Source organism: Bombus pyrosoma, linkage group LG7 (assembly GCF_014825855.1).
Source record: "Bombus pyrosoma isolate SC7728 linkage group LG7, ASM1482585v1, whole genome shotgun sequence".
NCBI classification, from domain to species: domain Eukaryota; kingdom Metazoa; phylum Arthropoda; class Insecta; order Hymenoptera; family Apidae; genus Bombus; species Bombus pyrosoma.
The window spans coordinates 1494321-1511929 of record NC_057776.1 but is presented as its reverse complement, the minus strand read 5'-3'; the positions used below and the strand labels follow the sequence as shown (position 1 = coordinate 1511929).

General features: G+C 33.3%; 1 protein-coding gene across 1 annotated transcript in view; it reads left to right on the top strand.

Annotated features, from left to right (window-relative positions):
* The first annotated feature begins 7545 nt into the window (after positions 1–7545).
* The window catches only part of LOC122569104, a 76875-nt gene continuing 66811 nt past the window's right edge, over positions 7546–17609 (top strand). Inside the window, exon 1 of the mRNA XM_043729634.1 lies at positions 7546–7800. Within this exon, the coding sequence (XP_043585569.1) occupies positions 7778–7800 (23 nt within the window). The 5' untranslated portion in view covers positions 7546–7777. The remainder of the gene's footprint in view (positions 7801–17609) is intronic.

Sequence of the window (17609 nt, the reverse complement as noted above, 5' to 3'; positions counted from 1 at the left end):
TTTGCAATATGATCTCCAATCAGCACATTTCATCGTTAAGGTGTGAATATGAGTAGGTTCAATGCTTGAGTTTAAGATTTAGAGCATTCGTTTCATTTTTGCTTCATCCACGATTATTTTTTTTATAGGGAAAGAGGGTTCGTAAAGTAGTTGGGACAAATAGGTCCATGGAATTTAACTGGGACAAAGCACACATGTGTTATGAAATCATTATGGAACTAGGGTTACCATAATTGAGGCTAACACCTCAACTATTTTTGTTTTTCTTTTGACAAATTTTGACAAATTTCATAGTTTATCAAATATTATTAATTAGGGGAATCTATTAGTTTTATTATCTTAGGCTTGTATTCTTCAACAAATGCAGTAAAAATATATAGCTTCAAAAAAGTATCATTATTAAATATCATTGTTTGGTCTGAAGCTATTTTGTTATCTCTTGTTACCAATTACCGTGGTACCTGTTCTTGGAAAATATATTTTTAGCTTATTTTTGAAGACGATATGTTGTAAAATAAAATAATATAAACGACGTATCGTTGTGAGACAAAGCGTTTCCTACCAAAAGTGCGCGCCATTAAAAATTGCCAGCAGTTTTGCAAATGAAAAGTACGGAGTGTTATCTAAACATTACGTAAAATATAGTGAATTGTAGAAAATCTTAATCTATTGTATTTTTGGTAAAGATAGATTTCGGAGAAGATAACGGAATAGAATGTTTCGCTTTCTTGCGTTTGCGCGATAGCAAGTTTTGCCGTGGCAAAGTGTAATTCAATTAAATCGCCTTCCCAATCGTTGTTCTTTGTCTCCAATTTGCAAACTTTGAGCAACGATAAGATGCTATTTGCAGATGTAATTTGGCTAGTATAGACTTGGGATTTATAGAAATATCTGATAGAAAAGTAAAATTGATAACTAAGAATTGAAATTTTGAAAGAGAACGTTTTTCTTTAGAAATGTGAAAGTAACACTACAGTTTCTACAATGTAAGCAACTTTACGGTGTTTTCCTGTTCACTTACGTGTATTTCCCGCATCTGAAAATATTCCCCCAATGATGGTATAATTACCTTGTGATATTTGCATAATGGCACATGCTTCGATAACTGAACAATTGATCACCGAACAAAATTTAAATAGTTTCCGTTTTTGAGAAACTCACGAAGGATGAATTTTCACGAAAATTCGTATCAAACTTGAAGTATTTTGCACGTACACACACACACACACACACACATATATGTAAATTCTGAATTTACCTCAATTTTATGTTAATGGAAATTGATCAAATCTGTACAAACTAATTGTTCGATTTCTGGAAACTTAAACCGTAATAATTAATTATAATAATTAATTAATAAATAATAATTAATTTAAGATGTAGAAACATACTTAAAACTTAGAGTAAGAAGATGATTGTTGCTTTCAAGTGGTACAATAATTGTATTATTATTCATTCAACGCACCATACCATTGAATTTAATTTACATACATTCCGTCAAATTATTTAAGTAAATTATCTGTCAGTCGATTTTATTTATTAATTCTGCTTCTATTTATTATTCTAATTTGTTAGTGGTAGTGAAATGATCGGCATAAAATTGTTAGCGTTTTATATCCTACGATATAAACGTGGTGAACAAATGTTTGAAACTGTTAGTTATCAAAAAGAGCTGAATGTTTGAGAACAAACTGCATCTTGAAGACGGAAGTAAAAGTTACCCACGGAAATATGAACCTAAAGTGCAGCCTGCCAGTTAAAGCATCACGAGTTCAAAGCTCCGAGTGCAGGAAGTAGTGTTTCACCCTCAGGCGAACAGTCATCTTGGTTTTAGAATCCTGGTTGCTTCTATTCCGCACCTTCCTTTCTTTTTCTTTGCCTCGTTTCTCACATGTTTCCATCTTTATCAGTATACTATCGCTGTTTATCCTACGCCCCTGTTTTCTACAGAATTTCAATGTTTTGTAGCAAATGAGATTAGTCCGAGCAGAAAAATCGAGACGAGAGAAGAACTCAAGTCGAACAGGCTTCGTTTGAAGAGTGTAATTTTTCCCAAATTGAAACGTTTATTGTCCGTATTATTTTGCAACTTAATTTGTTTCTACGTCCAACAATTATCGAGTATCAATTAGAGTACGTTGGAGTACTGCAGTTGGAATTGATGGAATTGTAAAATATATTAGATGGAGCTTTAACTGTAAGAATGAGAAGGATTTGCAACTGGCCAAAGACATATAAGGCTCCTAATTACGAAAGACCCTAAATAGAAAAAAAAATAGGTCGTCAAATTGGGGTCATATACAAAAAGTTGACTTTTCTAATTAGGAAGCATTTTATAAGTGGCGAATTATTCCTGGCTATACAAATGATTGATCGATTAATTAAATACATAAATGGTAATTAATTTTCAGGGCAGATGTAAAGATTCAGGAATATTTTGTCTTAAGGTTGGTACGAGCTGATACAATACTAGAGTAGTTTCGTCGGGGATCGATCGATCATTCTAAACATTTTCTATTTGAAACGGTAAAACAGTAGATGTAAAAAACAATTTGTGATTTGGTAATAAAATCGAAGTTTCTCCGCGGATGAAAGTAGAATTACAAGCAGGATGTCAATTTATATTCAAGGGTCAAGGTCACGACATGGCTTCAACGTCGAAACAGAGTTGGGCGTTGTAGGTAGGGATCTCCCCATGTTCTACTTACTTTTATGTGGCCTCGTTTTTATTGCTCGCTCAGTTTATTGAAATCTGTTGATTTAATCGTTTCAGCATGTTTTCTCATGTTAATAATAGTTCAATATCACTACGTAGGAACAATTTGTTACGTGGTACTAATTCTAGATATAATATAGTTACAAATTATGATGGACAGGGTGAAAGTAAAATTTTTGCTCGTTTGAAATATTTTCTCGTATTCTGATTCAAACAGCAGGTTAGATTTCAATAGTTTTCTTATTTATTGTAATGTAATAATGCATAGTTCATAATTGTTTAAGAATATGCTTATGCCAGAATTTGAAAATTATTATGTACTAATTAATTTATATTGTGTTTTATATAAGGATATGAATTTTAAAGATTTAAACATATTCTACATAGGAATAGAAATTACGAGCCTGATTTTTCATAAGCACAAAGAATTTGTGAAATGAAGAAAATATTTTCCTAGAAGAAAAGACAGCTTTATGCTCTATGGTTGCAGTCGAATATTTCAATAAAAGAATTGATTGAAGGAATTGAAAAACAAGCGATGCAAGTGATAAAATCTGTCAGTAAGGAAGATTATGTGACATTTTAAATATAAAATAAATAACGTTATAATAAAGTTACATTTTAATAAGCAGATTTTCATGTTCTTAAACATCAAAATACGTTACTATTCGTGTTGATAAAGCCTCGAAAATTCATAAGAGCAACTTTTAGGTAAATGTGGTTTAGGTTTCATTTTCTGTGTTTATCTCTTTTCGGGGGAAAATGATGCTTGTACCACTCTTTCCTAATTTCACTCCATCAGCCGTAAGAATCATTCGCCGCTTCTTTATCCGTTCCCCGATCATTTTTAAAAACTCGACGCAACCGCTAAATTACTTCCTTACAATTTCACTTCATTCAATTTTTGCCTCATCTAAGTATTCTCACGAAGTGCGCGGGAAAAATCGTATAGGGAACAGTGAAGGTGCGAGATATATCGTTGGACGATCCTTTCGTCCGATCACATGACAATTACGACACTCTATTCTGATCGTCGAGGATTCCTTATTCGTCGTTTCTAGGAATTTTTGTAACACTCTCGTTTCAACCTCTTCCCTGAACACCTTCCTCGATACCGAAGCGTCGATCCCATCGATGTTCACCAGCCTCCCTCTCTTATTGCGCGGACAGGAATGAAAAAATATGAAAAACAATAGGAAAGAGAACAGGAGAGACGAGAGAGGCGAGCATAGACGCATCATCATCGTCACGTACACTCATGTGACGAACCGGAGGAGGTTCGATAGCGTAATACCGAATACTTGCAACTTTCTGTCTTTCTACGATTAAATCAGAGTGAAACAACGATAATCTATAGATTGTTTGGTTTTCATGCATTTAAAATAGAAAAATACGATGGAAAATAGAATAGGTAAAATGTATTGGATTGCAACATAAGTTCGTCTTGCTTTTATATTTATTATACAAACGAAGAAAACAGGTGCAATGTATGTTACAATATAGTAATATTTATGTTATTATAATAATTAGTATTATTCTCTCGTTAATTTTACTTACATTTATTATATGATATTACTCTATAATGATATAGTAGAACATATAATTTGTCGTTATATTATTATTTTGAAATATACGCGGTAAATTTTTCTTTGTCTAGGGCTTAATTTTTGGGGGAATCAACCTTGAAATGTGTGCACAATTCTGCTGTAACAAAGTTCAATAAAAAGAAGGAAATATTCACATATTCACATAGAAATATATATAAGCAAAGAATATGTAGAATATACGATTAGCATGTTACTAAAATTTCGATGCAAATGTCATTTAGATAGAAACATTATTACGATCATAATTTACAATTAATTCGACACATGGCTATAATTTTTTTCCTTTCTGAAAATGAATGTTATAACACAATTGAAGAAATTAATATTATTATTGAAATGATGGCAAAGTGTTTAGCTATTGTTACGAAGCCATTTCTTCAACCACTTGAGATCTCTTTCCTTCCTTATTAATCATTTTTCTTTATTGTTTCTATCTTTGGCTCCTTCGATTATAATCGGTACACTGACGTCACGTTTCATTATTTTTCATTTACACATTTCAAAAACGAAAGAAAAATGGAAGTTTGGTAATAGTGAAGTTTGCTAATTTTGATAAAAAATAAAACAGATTAATTTGATGGTTATTACTCTGAAATTCTAAAACAGAAATGTTTCCAACTTTTACTGCCAAAATTGGTTCCTTTATACTCGTTGCGTTCTTAATTATTTTCCCACTTCTGTTTCTCGGAATAAAATGCATTTTTATTTATTTTATACACATCTTACTTATCATTTGAAAAGACTTTAGTATATTTGACTTTATTTCTTACACGTTATTTTTAGTTTCTCTTCAAAATTTTGACTTTCTATCTCTCATACGTTTGGAAACAGGTAGCTTTTAACTCATGATGTACAATGTTTTACGGAAACCTTAACAAATATCGTACAAAATTAATGAAACTACTCGGCGTTTAAAAAAAGAGCCGCAAAATCTACAATCGTGTTGTTCCATGGACGAAAAAGTTGAAACGATGAAACTGTTAAATGCTTCAACTATGAGTTGTCCTAGGTTCCCGGTATTGTAACTGGTTCTATCCAATACGCAGAGAATACAGCACCGCCGAAGCGCTTTTCAATTACCCTCTCTACAAATTGATTCCGCGAAAAATCGAGTCGATCCCTCGTCCCAGCAATTTTTTTATATCCATTTCCCGTCACGTAACTATCGTGCCAAAAGCATTCGTACATACAGTCACGCGCAAATCTCATTGCGATGATTACGTTTATAGGATTAAAGCATCGATACTAGAAAAAGATAAAAATATTTGCAATAAAATAAATGTTTAGGGTTAGCCACGTACGGAAAAAGGTAAGTCAAATGGTAAATTTTCTCGACTAGGTATTATATCATTACCTATTATTTTATATTTATTGTTTTCTACTATTTTGGTAAATAATATTTGTGGCAGATTTTGAAGTATAATATCAACGTGCACTTTTATATTAAATTCCTGCGTGTTATGAAACTATGATCATTCGCAGTCGAAGAACAGTTCCCTACTGTTTGTTCTTTGCAACTTCTACGCTATTCTTTCCCATTTTTGTTACCGAATTTCCGAGAAATGATTTATATACAATAATAATTGTACAGTTCATTGTAACGCGTGAAATGATGCTTCGCTGGCATCTTAAATTCTGAAGCTACTTAAATTTCAATCAGTTTCCGCCATTCTCCTTTTGTTGCATAATTTATCTCGCATGGTATGTCATTACGAATACAATATTGTGAAAGAAAGTAGGAAAGATATCGGCGATAGTTTAGGTAATAGAGCGAAGATAAAATATCTGCGCAATGTATAAAACGTAATTATGCAATTGTCTACAAGAAGCCTCGAATGAGTTAACATTTGATTAGTTAAGAAAGATATCTGAAGAATGACAAGAACTAGCAATGTCAATAAGAATCTAACCACGTAGTTTTTATCGTAAAGTAGTCAAATAAATTGACAATTAGCGCTCAATAATTCAACTCTCCGCTATTTAATTTATCATCGCGTATTTCTACTATAACAAAGAAGCGTCAAAGGTTTTGCAAAATGTCTCCGAGAAAACGGATTCAAAAGAATTTTACGTATGGAGCAAATATCGTGAATTTGAATGAGCAGTTTGTGACTGATCAGCGTCTCAAGCTTCATACCGGTGCCAGTATAATTAAAATATATTTTAGGGTATCGAATAGCGCAAAAGAAATAAAAAGAAACCCACCAAAATGTGAATGCTATGGATTATTACAGCTATTTGATTATCTTTGATTTTCAAGTATAATCGCGTTCAATCGCAAAACTCCCATGGATGGCCTAGGGAGCAAGTAAACTTAAACCATATTTCATATATCGGGAGGAAAGAAGCATATATCACGTTTCTTGGGAGCATCGCGACGAGAGAAACCAAGGAACAGATCGGTGAGCTTGCGCGTGAGAGTCATCGCCGAGATTGAATCTGTCTGAAAAGCGGGTGAACCCGGCGCGTATCAGTAGGTTCCTTCCGCGTGGTGCTTTCGCCGTCGTTCCACTCCCTGTCGTTGCAACTCGTTCTGTTCGGCTCCGTTTTCTTCTTAGCACGTGACGAGAGGTTCCCCCGGACTCTTCTGCTCGTCCTTGTCGGGTTCCACTCGTTCCGTCCCACGTCAGCCTACGGTTCATCCATAAATGCCTCCCGTTTCTCACATGACCGGTAACGTGGTGCTTTCTCTCTCGCTTAAATCGGTCTATCGAGTTGCATGTAAGAGAAGAGGCAACAACAGGCAGCGTTCTAACAACCACCGACCGATCGTTCCATCCTTCTTCTCCTCCATCTCCCAGCGTCATCGTCTCTTCGTCTTTTCTTCGTCCTGTATTTTCCTTCGTCCTCCACCTCAAGTCCCGGTAAGTACGTTCTTCTTCCCTCTCGGAGCGTAATTGCAGCGTCGTGCTTTCTTGCTCGCTTCAATCAGTCCTCCTCATTGGATGTATGTACGTAACCAGGAGGACCATCGTCCTCGCGCTTCCACACAGAACGTCTATCCTCTTGACTGCTTCTCTTCTCCTCCACCTGGTAGCTCGTAAGGTTTTCCTTCTTTTCACGTGACTGAAGTAACTCGCTTTCTCGCTCAACTACACGATCCTCCGTCTTCCTCTTTCCTGTTCGAACTCGTGACTCGTCGGTCTTCGCTGGTGCCTCTCGCGGCACCTCTCGCTTTCACTCGTCCGTGTGAAGAGGCTATCGCAGGCCCTGAGAGCTCAGTATCCGCCGGACCGTCGCGTGGTTCGATGTCGTGCACGAAGCACGACTGGTGCTAAAGCCTGAGAAGAAGAAAGTGTTTCTCGCTTGGTCGTTACGTCGGTACGTTCGCCTCTTTGCCGGTCTTTGGCTAAAAAGCTAAATCAGGCCTGTGGACACGCGTGACCTCTCTGGGAAAATTGTGATCACTTCGAGGGTATCTTGTCAGGGTATCGTGCACCGTGCTCGATTGAACATGGGCAGATTCGATTCGTTCAGGTAAGGATTCTTCACTTGTTCCTTCAGAGTAACTACTCTGGTCTTGTTGGATGGTATAGAGCATGGTTATAAGGTCAACTAGGAGCTACAGTCAATGGGTTAGGAAGGAATTAGTAACTGGCAAGGCATTTTCTTTTTGTTATCGTTGAAACACGTTGATTTCGACGAAATTTTCAAGCAGCACAATGACACATTCAGTAGTATGATCAATATAGCGATCCGAAGACTCAACCCCTTGGAATACCTCGCAGTGCGCTCATAATGATGCAGAGAATGGCCCCCAATATGAGGAAAATAAATTGTTCTTGTCAGAAACATGAATTTTAGTATTAAATTATTATTTTACTTGGATCGAAAATATATATCGAACTTTGTATAAATAATTTTAAACATTGCATTCAGTAAGCTATCGTACATTACACGTTACGCCTGTGCAGTAGGCTTTTACTTTCAAAAACCCGCTATCTTAATAGTATGATAATACTATCGTACCTATCCCCTGTCAGGGATTTTATTATTCACCAAGGAAATATGTTTCTTAAAGAAATTGCGAGACAAAGGGTTGATCCACGACGTTTGTTCCATTACGAAAGTGGCTCAAATGAAAAATTTGGCATTTTGGCACTTACTTTGTACCTTTTTCTGGCCAATATTGAAGTAACATATATTCGCTTCCAAAAGAAGTAATTAAGGGTTAAATATTTTAGCAGGGATGATATAATATTCAGATATCTCTGTACGAAGAACTGTGTATCTAACAACATTAGATTATTACAAAAATTGGAACAACAAAAATATATAACAGATATATAGTGTAGAAATTAAATTTATCCATTTATTAATGAAGATGATAGAAATATTTAATAATAATAATAAAAAAGAAAGAAAATCGTGAGATATTACTTTAGAGAATGCGTGTTCATTTATTCTGGCATTTTTATTTACAAATTTATATTTATAGCTCTTTACATAAATATTTACAGTTCAAAAATAATCCAAGAATATTTTTGGGATTCCTATTTTTATTATTGTCTGATAGATATGATTTGTAATCAAATTGTTTATGAAATATCATGCAAATGTAACATCACATTTACCAAGAGAAAGTATTTTCTTATTTTATGGCTGAATTTAGCAACACTCAATGATATTTCAGAGATTGACTCGTTACTTTAAACAAAATATTTTGTCCGCGAATTAGCTCAAAAGATATTTATAAATAAATCGATATTTTATACGACCTCCTTTTGCCTTCTCAGAAGCGGCTGCTCTTCTGAGAAAGTTGCCGAATAACTTTTTAATAAACTTGCTCAGCATTTTCTATCATTTTCTCCTCGATACCTCAAACAGCTGATTCCCATTTTTAACGTTCTTAACTTTCTTCCCGCTCCTGACTCATTTTAGACAATTTTATACGTGTTCTACATTATTGTGTTATCTAAACCTTCTAACTCTATTTGATTTATTGTCGTAGACACGAAAGATAAAAATCTCAGAAATAGTTTCTAATACAATTTTACAAGTATCTTGAATATTATATGCAATTTCATACAAGTACTACGAATCTTTAAACCAAAAAGTATAAAACTTATGTCGAAAAAATTAAGATGAAAGGAATGTGGAAGGGCAGACAAACTAATATCCATATATTTTACAAAGAATGGCAAAAAGTAAGTGATTATGAATTTGCAAAAGTTCCCTGTAAAATCCCGAATTGCTAATTTCGATTCCGGTAATTCCAGTGTCGCAGACTTAAACGGAGATTTAAACACGAAACGGCTAACGTGACGCAAAAACTATCTAAAAATTCATTTACATAATCCATGGCCTAAAAAATACTCCAGCAAAAATATTTCGTCGCGATCAGAAGACCGGCAAACACATACAGGCTGACTTTTGCACAACACCAGTGTGTGTACGTGTTCGAGTCTAATAAGGAGAGACACAGTCGAACTGACCGAAGTCTGACTGGAATAGGGTCTCGGCTTCGAAGGCTGATGCACGGTGAATCCTCGACGGAGGCTCGTTGCGTGTATCTTTAATTGTGCTCGGTTGCCTAAGATCTGACGTGTATCAACGTAACGAGTTAAGTAACGCGTGGGCGTTCAGTGTGTACGCGATATAGAAATGTCAGATTTCTCATGGTAATCCCGTATGTTGTACCGTTGCGGATACCAAGCATCGCGAGTCATTTCTGTCGATTGTGTGTGCTCGTTGCGAGCGCGTGCAGGGAATCAGAATCGATCGTAAATTCGTCGACGGGACAGGAAGTGGACGTTGAACAGTGAAAGTCGACGGATACGTTTTTCAAATTTTCGAGTCACGAATCACGCTTCTTGACCCTCCTGCTGTTTAGTAGCACAGATAGAACGTTGCTGATAAAGATGAGTCGTTTGCTGGATAAAGGGGAATCATTTTATTGTAATGATACGGCAATGTGTAGCAATTGTGTTATATTGGTGATTACCGGAGTGATACGACCCGCATAACGGAACAGTTTCGGTTGTCAAACTGGCTCTATCAAGAGAAACTGTGGTTTACACTAACGTTTAAAAGTATCCAGAAGTATCCTGATTAATTTTAACATGTATTTCTATTCCAAAATTAAAGTAGATTCGTAATAATTTTATTTTTTTTTATAATGATCGTAACTATACACGTTCACGAAAGTATTCGAACACAGAAAATTTTTACGGACATGTAATGTTTGTAAAATTGTGAAACCTTGTAAAATTCCATTAATACTGTACCGTGACACGACTATCCTAATCGATCTTGAATCAATTTGAAAATGTACATAATGAGATATTCGTTGTAATGTTTTAAGTGAAAAAATTGAAAGTACATCTTTTAGTGAAAAATTAGTATATAATATGAATAATATAATCAGTGTTGAAAAGATGATACCTAAGTTGTATTTCTAAAAGCAAAATTTTATTTAATGCCATTAAATGAATTCCTGGTTCCATTTATCTGATCGCGAATTCCTACTATACGAAAGGAAAATCATAGGCGGAGGGGTGAATCAGTGAATTTCCATTATATGTGAACTCCACAAACTATTTTTCTGAATCCTCCTCTAGCGTGTTTGTTCAGATTTTTATTTTATTAAAGTATCCCAGGAAATATTTCACGTTTTCAAATGCGAGTTATTAAAATAGAATGAAGAGTAGAAGCGTAAATAAGGAGAAAATATTGTAACGTTGTAATTAGCGTGGAGAAACCGTTCAGACGATGCATCTATATGGCAGCGTGAATCATATGTTCTTACTTAACTTATGCATAACGTTTATTGAGTAAACGATTGTACACCGAAGTGTGTTTTTTTTTAACTAAGGAACATTTATTTCTGTGAGTTAAGTTCGCGTTTTACTATGAATAGTGTTACCGAAATAAAATAAATAACATTGGAGTAGTTAAAAATTAATATTTCGATAAACGATCTAAAATAGTGTGAAAACGACAGACAGATGTACTTAACATTTTGCAGAATATCCTGATAATGTAAATATATTCATAGCAGAAAATGGAACACTAATTATACCAAATGTTAATTTTTAACTTACTTTACTATCTCCAATCTTTATATTACTGCCACATTTACTTAATTTTGTAATTGAAAATCAGAGGACCTAAGTCAGATAATAAAATAGCAATTACGTTCATAATTGTTAAAATATATAAGTAATTCATTGTACGTGATCCTTAAGGATTAACAAGTGTTAGTTACAAAATTACAATAGATTTGCATTACACAAACGTGATTATGGTGTATTTGCTAAAGGAAGAGTGAGCTTTAACGAGATGAACACTTTTCACTTGATTCAACGAAACACGATAGAAACGAAAACGCGTCATCTCCACAAACGAGCTGTTGTCTTGTTAAATTTCCAGTAAACTATCTGACGTCGAATGTCGAAGGAATCGTGAATCGATTTTCCTCGTGATTATCAATGATCGATCGTTGTAATTGAACCGTTTAATCGCCTATAAACGCTACGTATTATTAGCTACGTTGTTATGGAGCTATTGTTTAAGATATAACGTAAGTTGAAAATTTTATAGTGCGTTGGTAAAATCTTCCATAAATGGTAGGAGCGATCGATTGTTGTAAAGTTCGGCGCATCGAAGTATGTAGAGCTTCCAGTGCAAGTAGTATGAGGCGCTATAGGTCAGACTCGAAGGAATTCTCCTAACAGATGAATTTTATATTTGCTCTTACAGTACCATGGCTTTTATTTTACACAAAACGATGCAATGATTCATTTGCAATAGCTTTCCTTGCCAAATTTCTGACTCCAAATAACAAATTGCTAAAAAATAAAGATGACACTTTTGTTACGTACATATAACGTTTGAAATATGTTCGAAAAAATTGTTTAAATTAAATTACTTTATGGATTGTTTATACGTTGAAAGAATTTAATGTAGAATATTTTTCTTATATGTGTGACTAAATTCTGAAAAGTACTTATTAATGATGAATATTAATTTAAAAGTGCTTTGGATTTTAATCGCAGTCATCTTGTTCTCCAAGGTAATTTTTTGACATACTTTTAATTATATTATTTGAAACAATAAAAAACTGTTTTAATTTTAGCATGATAATCAAGGCATAATTATTATTTTATAATAATTATTGATACTTCTAATATGTAAATGAGAAGATTTTAAATTGTACACGTTTGTCTGTGGTGGTATAATTGGGTACAGCGTGATTCTGTGCGAAAAAAATAAATTAAAAATATGGAATTTTTTCATATGACACTTCGTTTTTGAAGAAATCAAGTTTGTAAAGTTAAATTTGTCCAAGTGCAGAAGAAGCATGACGAAACAGTCAGTAGGAGATTATTACATATATGAGAATAAATCAAAGGTGTAAAATAAACTTTGTCCATTTAATCTGTCATTTTGTGGGGAATAAATTTTGGACGCTTAAATGTTAAGAACTGGTCAGGCATATGATACATTCTGAAATTTATTTTTCTCTAAAAGAAAGCATTTTATGAACAAATTTTATTCCACATTTCTAACTTATTTTTTCTCGTAGGAATCATCCTTGTGCCACCAGTTACGGAACATCGTGTATATATTTAAAAAAAAATTGCTTATTTCGAAAACGCAAGCTATTAGACTTTAAAATCCGGTTGATCATTTAGAAACAAGCGCACTTTTGCCACATTTACTGGAGAAACATTTACTTCGCTGAATTTTCTAAATAATTGTATTTAACAGTACTTTTATCGAATATTTAGATTAATTGGTGTGAAACTATTTGCGAGAACCCGATAAGACGAATACGATTTCGAATTTACGTAAAAATACATTCTATGGATCGTAAAAGTAGTGACGATTTAATTGAATAAAGAGGATTCTCTTATTACTGAGAATTACTGGCACTTGAATCACGAGAATTTCCGAGAGATAAATTATGCTAATACAGGGAGAAAAATTCCAGAATCAGCCGTGGAAAACACGGTGAGTAAGAAAAGTATGCCTGTTGATGAAAACAGTCACTAAATTAACGAATATGTTTAATGAGTTTGATTTAGTAAGAAATATTCTATCAATTTGGAGAAGGAAATTGTTCAAATAATTAGAAATCGTTTAAATAGCGTGAAGCATGCATTTTACAAATTCTTTTTCATGAAACTCCGAGAATTTGAATTTATATTTCTTGTACACCATTTACTTTAGACTTTTTATAATTCTAACAGATTATAAAATATTATAATAACGAAGTTTAGCATCAGTGCGCGAAACAATTTATTTTTACAGCTTTGTTTCATTTCTGTTCAAATTGAAATGTCCTTATACTAGTGATACTGGTTCATATTTTTCTATGGGGAATTCATTTCGTGATTAGTAACGTAGATTCAATTTTATAAACATTACAGAAATTTTCCTGTAACTTGAAAATTAATAAACACTTTTTCGGTTAGTCGTTCTACTTATTTATATCGAAAATCACTTTCCTTTTAATGATCGAATTACGCAATCACATAGTCATAATTACAAGTATTAGACGCGTGATTTATAGCAAAATGATAGTGTACAGTGTACATTGAAGCGTGCAATTTTTCATTAAATGGATCGAATTAACGTGTCGCATAGTTCTTGCCATCTTACCGCAGCCGACAACCTTTAATCCTTTGAATTACGGTATCCTATTCATTGCTTCCTTATTGAGAAGATATTGATCTCTCGCTTTGAAGGACATAATCTGTATGATACACTATGGCAAAAAGCATGAATATTTATGAGGATAAAAAATAAATGTTCTATAATTGAAACATACTAATATTTCTTTTAATAATTTACATGTTTAAATAAATCTGTTTCGTAAATATAATTACGTTAGATTTTAGACACGAGCCATTGATCGTTGACAATTAAATGTAATTAGCAACCTTCGCGCAGAACGGAAAAATGCCGTGGAGTTTGTAAAAATGTATAGTTCTGCCAAGTGAACGTATTCTGACAGTAAAAGTTTACGAATCTTAAGAATTTAAATCGATATTTAATGAAATCTGGACACTTGAGATTTTATATAAAAATTTGAATATCCCAAACGAAACCAGCTTGCCAAAACTACGAAAACTTTCACGAAAGAATAATTATTTCTTATGTAATTTTTCATTTCTATAATTCGTTCTGGCTCCAATCATTTGCAATTTTATCGAAGAAGTGTTAAATATTAATCTTGAAAGTGTATCGAAATTTCTACAAGGTATACGGTTTAATCGCTGCAACCAACTCCACTGGATTAATTATATTCCAAGCTTGAGCGATTGTGTTTCGCAACGTTTAGTGTGCATTATGTAAAATATAGAAGCTCATTATTTCATACATCGTTACCTTTATTATCATCACTATGGAAATTCTTATTTCTGGTATTTCATTTCAGTGTAGATTAAACATCGCGTTTTCTTTTTTTAATAATCCGTATACGGTACTGTGCAAAAATCCGAGGCACAGGAATCGATATCTCTTACTCCAAATTGTTTTTTATTTATTTATTGTTTGTTTACAGTTTACAATTTATCCATTAGGACATTTGGTGAATTATTATAGTAGCTCCAAATTGTTGGGAAATATCGACTAAAGACATGCATATACGAAATTGTTTAGAACGTGGCAAAAAGGAGAAACTAAAGCCATAAACCGGTGCTTGGGGGTAACATAAATAGAATGGCAGGAAGTAGCGAGTTTACTGAAAAATTATTACTCGAAATAATTCTCATTATCCGACAAGTGAAAAGAGAAAAACGAAAATACACCGACAAAATTAGTGCCAACTAATTGCTAAATAGTAATTGCTTACAAACCAGTGTTACGCAGACTAAATATTGCTAATTAATATTAAAAACGAAGCAAATATTAATTATCAAATCTTGAATTAGGTACTTTTTTAAAACGCACAAGCGGAATTAAAATAACACCGAGAGGTTTTTAGTCGAATATCAATCCACGAAAGTGAAATATTTCCATTGGTAATGGTATTTTAAGCTTTTTGTTTGATTAGTTCAGTTATTTGGAAGGTCTCTTGTTTAAGTAGGTATTTCTACAGGCATCGTGGACACAAGAGAAGCACGCTTTCACACGTATAGTGTAAAAATATACTATCTTCTCCTCCATTTTGATACGTGTTTCTGGCTCGTTTAACGCGAACGATATATTATATAAATAACATATCTGCAGGAGTTTTCCATTGATAGAAAGTAAGCGTAAAAGTAAAGATTTATAGAAATCACGCGCGCACGTACAGTGAAATCTTTGCCACTCTCGCGCAAAAGTTCCGAATCTCGTTTTACTTATCACGTGTCTTCTTAACGGCGATTAGGTTCGGGTTTCCTAAAAAATAACGAAACGAAATTAATTGTATGCATTGTATTGTAGGTATTTTTATAAAAATGGAGTTATGGTTAAAGTGCCTCAAAAAGTATTTTTAGTCTGTGTATTATCATAGATTATCACGATAGTTGCTATTATTATTACAAAGCACGATACTCTGAAATTAATTTTGCATTAGATTTCTTAATTCTAACGGCCACTAATGACAATTAATGCGTGAAATATAGAATGTGAAATTAGAATTATATGTCGTAGGCGGACACGAAAAATTTATTGAGACAGAAATTAATATATCGTTGCTTAATCTTCTTTATTATTCCTTTTAATAATTTTTTATCTTGTAGTTTCGATGGACGGTTTAATTTTGAGTTGAAAGTAATTCATTAGGAGATGCAATGGAAACGTGGCGGGAAAGCAAAGATGTCAGAGAATAAAATTAGAAAAATAAAAGGAAAGCTCAGAATAGTAACAAATTTGTGCGCATTTGTCTTTAAAATTGAAGAGCGACCAAACTTAACTAAAATTACTCTGTAGCGTGTTATAGTATAATCCTTATTACCATATGAGACTATAAAGAAACGATAATTACGCAGTTTTTTAATTTTTGCATTGCTTCTTCAATACTGCAGCACCAAAGTTAGCTATGATGTGTAATAGGAAGCATTTTATGCAGTTTTTACTTGCTCATAAATCCGTTGTTTTGTATTAATCATTCTTTGCGAAGTGCGGAATATACAAGATGCATCGAAGTGAAAGGAATTAGTTTTAAATGAGATTCTTCAAATTCCTCGTTTAACATGCTCCAGGAATGTCGCGGGATTTTTCAGCTGACGCGACCAACTTATTTATTTTGAGTGACTTAAGGAACAAATCGCTGTTATCATAGTCGAAATTAATTCTCAGTAGATCCAAACAATTTTGTTCATACGATTGTTACTGAAAATTTAACTCCCTCGTTAGTATTAATTGAAATTTATCATTCAAATAACGGATCTAACAAAATTGTGTATCACATAAATTATCAAAATTTTCTGGAAAGTCCAATTCTTTTTAAATTGTAAGTTTCAAGAAGCAGATACATCTGTACAAGTGTATTATTATCAGACTTATTTGCAAACTATCTTCTTTTCGCGCTATAAGCTCTATGTAATACATAAAATATTATACAAAAAAAAAAATAAAGTTCTTAATTTCTTTTTAATTACAGGCTGATAAAAAGTAGTACGTACGAGTTTAAGATCCCGAATTGTTTTCGAACATCATAATAAAATTAAATGGCAGATAAAATAAAATGCAAATTATTTGTTGCTTCAGTCGAGAATCTTTTATTATAAAATATTGGACGTTGTCAGCTGTTCTTTGCCTTATAATTCTCTGTCTCATTTACGAAGAAACCTATATATGCAATTGTTTTTCTGTTACTCCTTCTGAAGAGATTACATACTTCGTTATATTATCTGCTTAATGTCTTAGAGGATTATTTCTTATTTATAATATTTATAATATTTATATAATAATACATTCAGTCCTTTTCAAATGCTTTCTTCGGAGGAGCTATCATAAACCAAACTGTTCAATTTCATGCTATGATTTTAATATGAAAATCAGTGACCTTATCCGCACGTAACAGTATCAATTACTTGTATCATGATATTGAGTCACAGTCGTGGTACAGATTATGGTTGGAACGCAACAGCGACAGATTGCATTCGCGATAAAGTTTCTTTTTAACATTATCTTAAGCTTCATTAACCCTTAGAGTGCTATGGATGCATATATGCGTCTGGCGAAAGACTAAGGACGCATATATGCGTTTGTCAATTTTTCCGAGCACCTATGCAGGAGTAATACTATTACGTTTGTATGAGATAAATATAAATGCATTTCAATGTTAATGCCGCGTTCGAAGAAACTGTCTTTTTTTTTTTTTTTTTTTTTTTTTTTTTTTTTTTTTT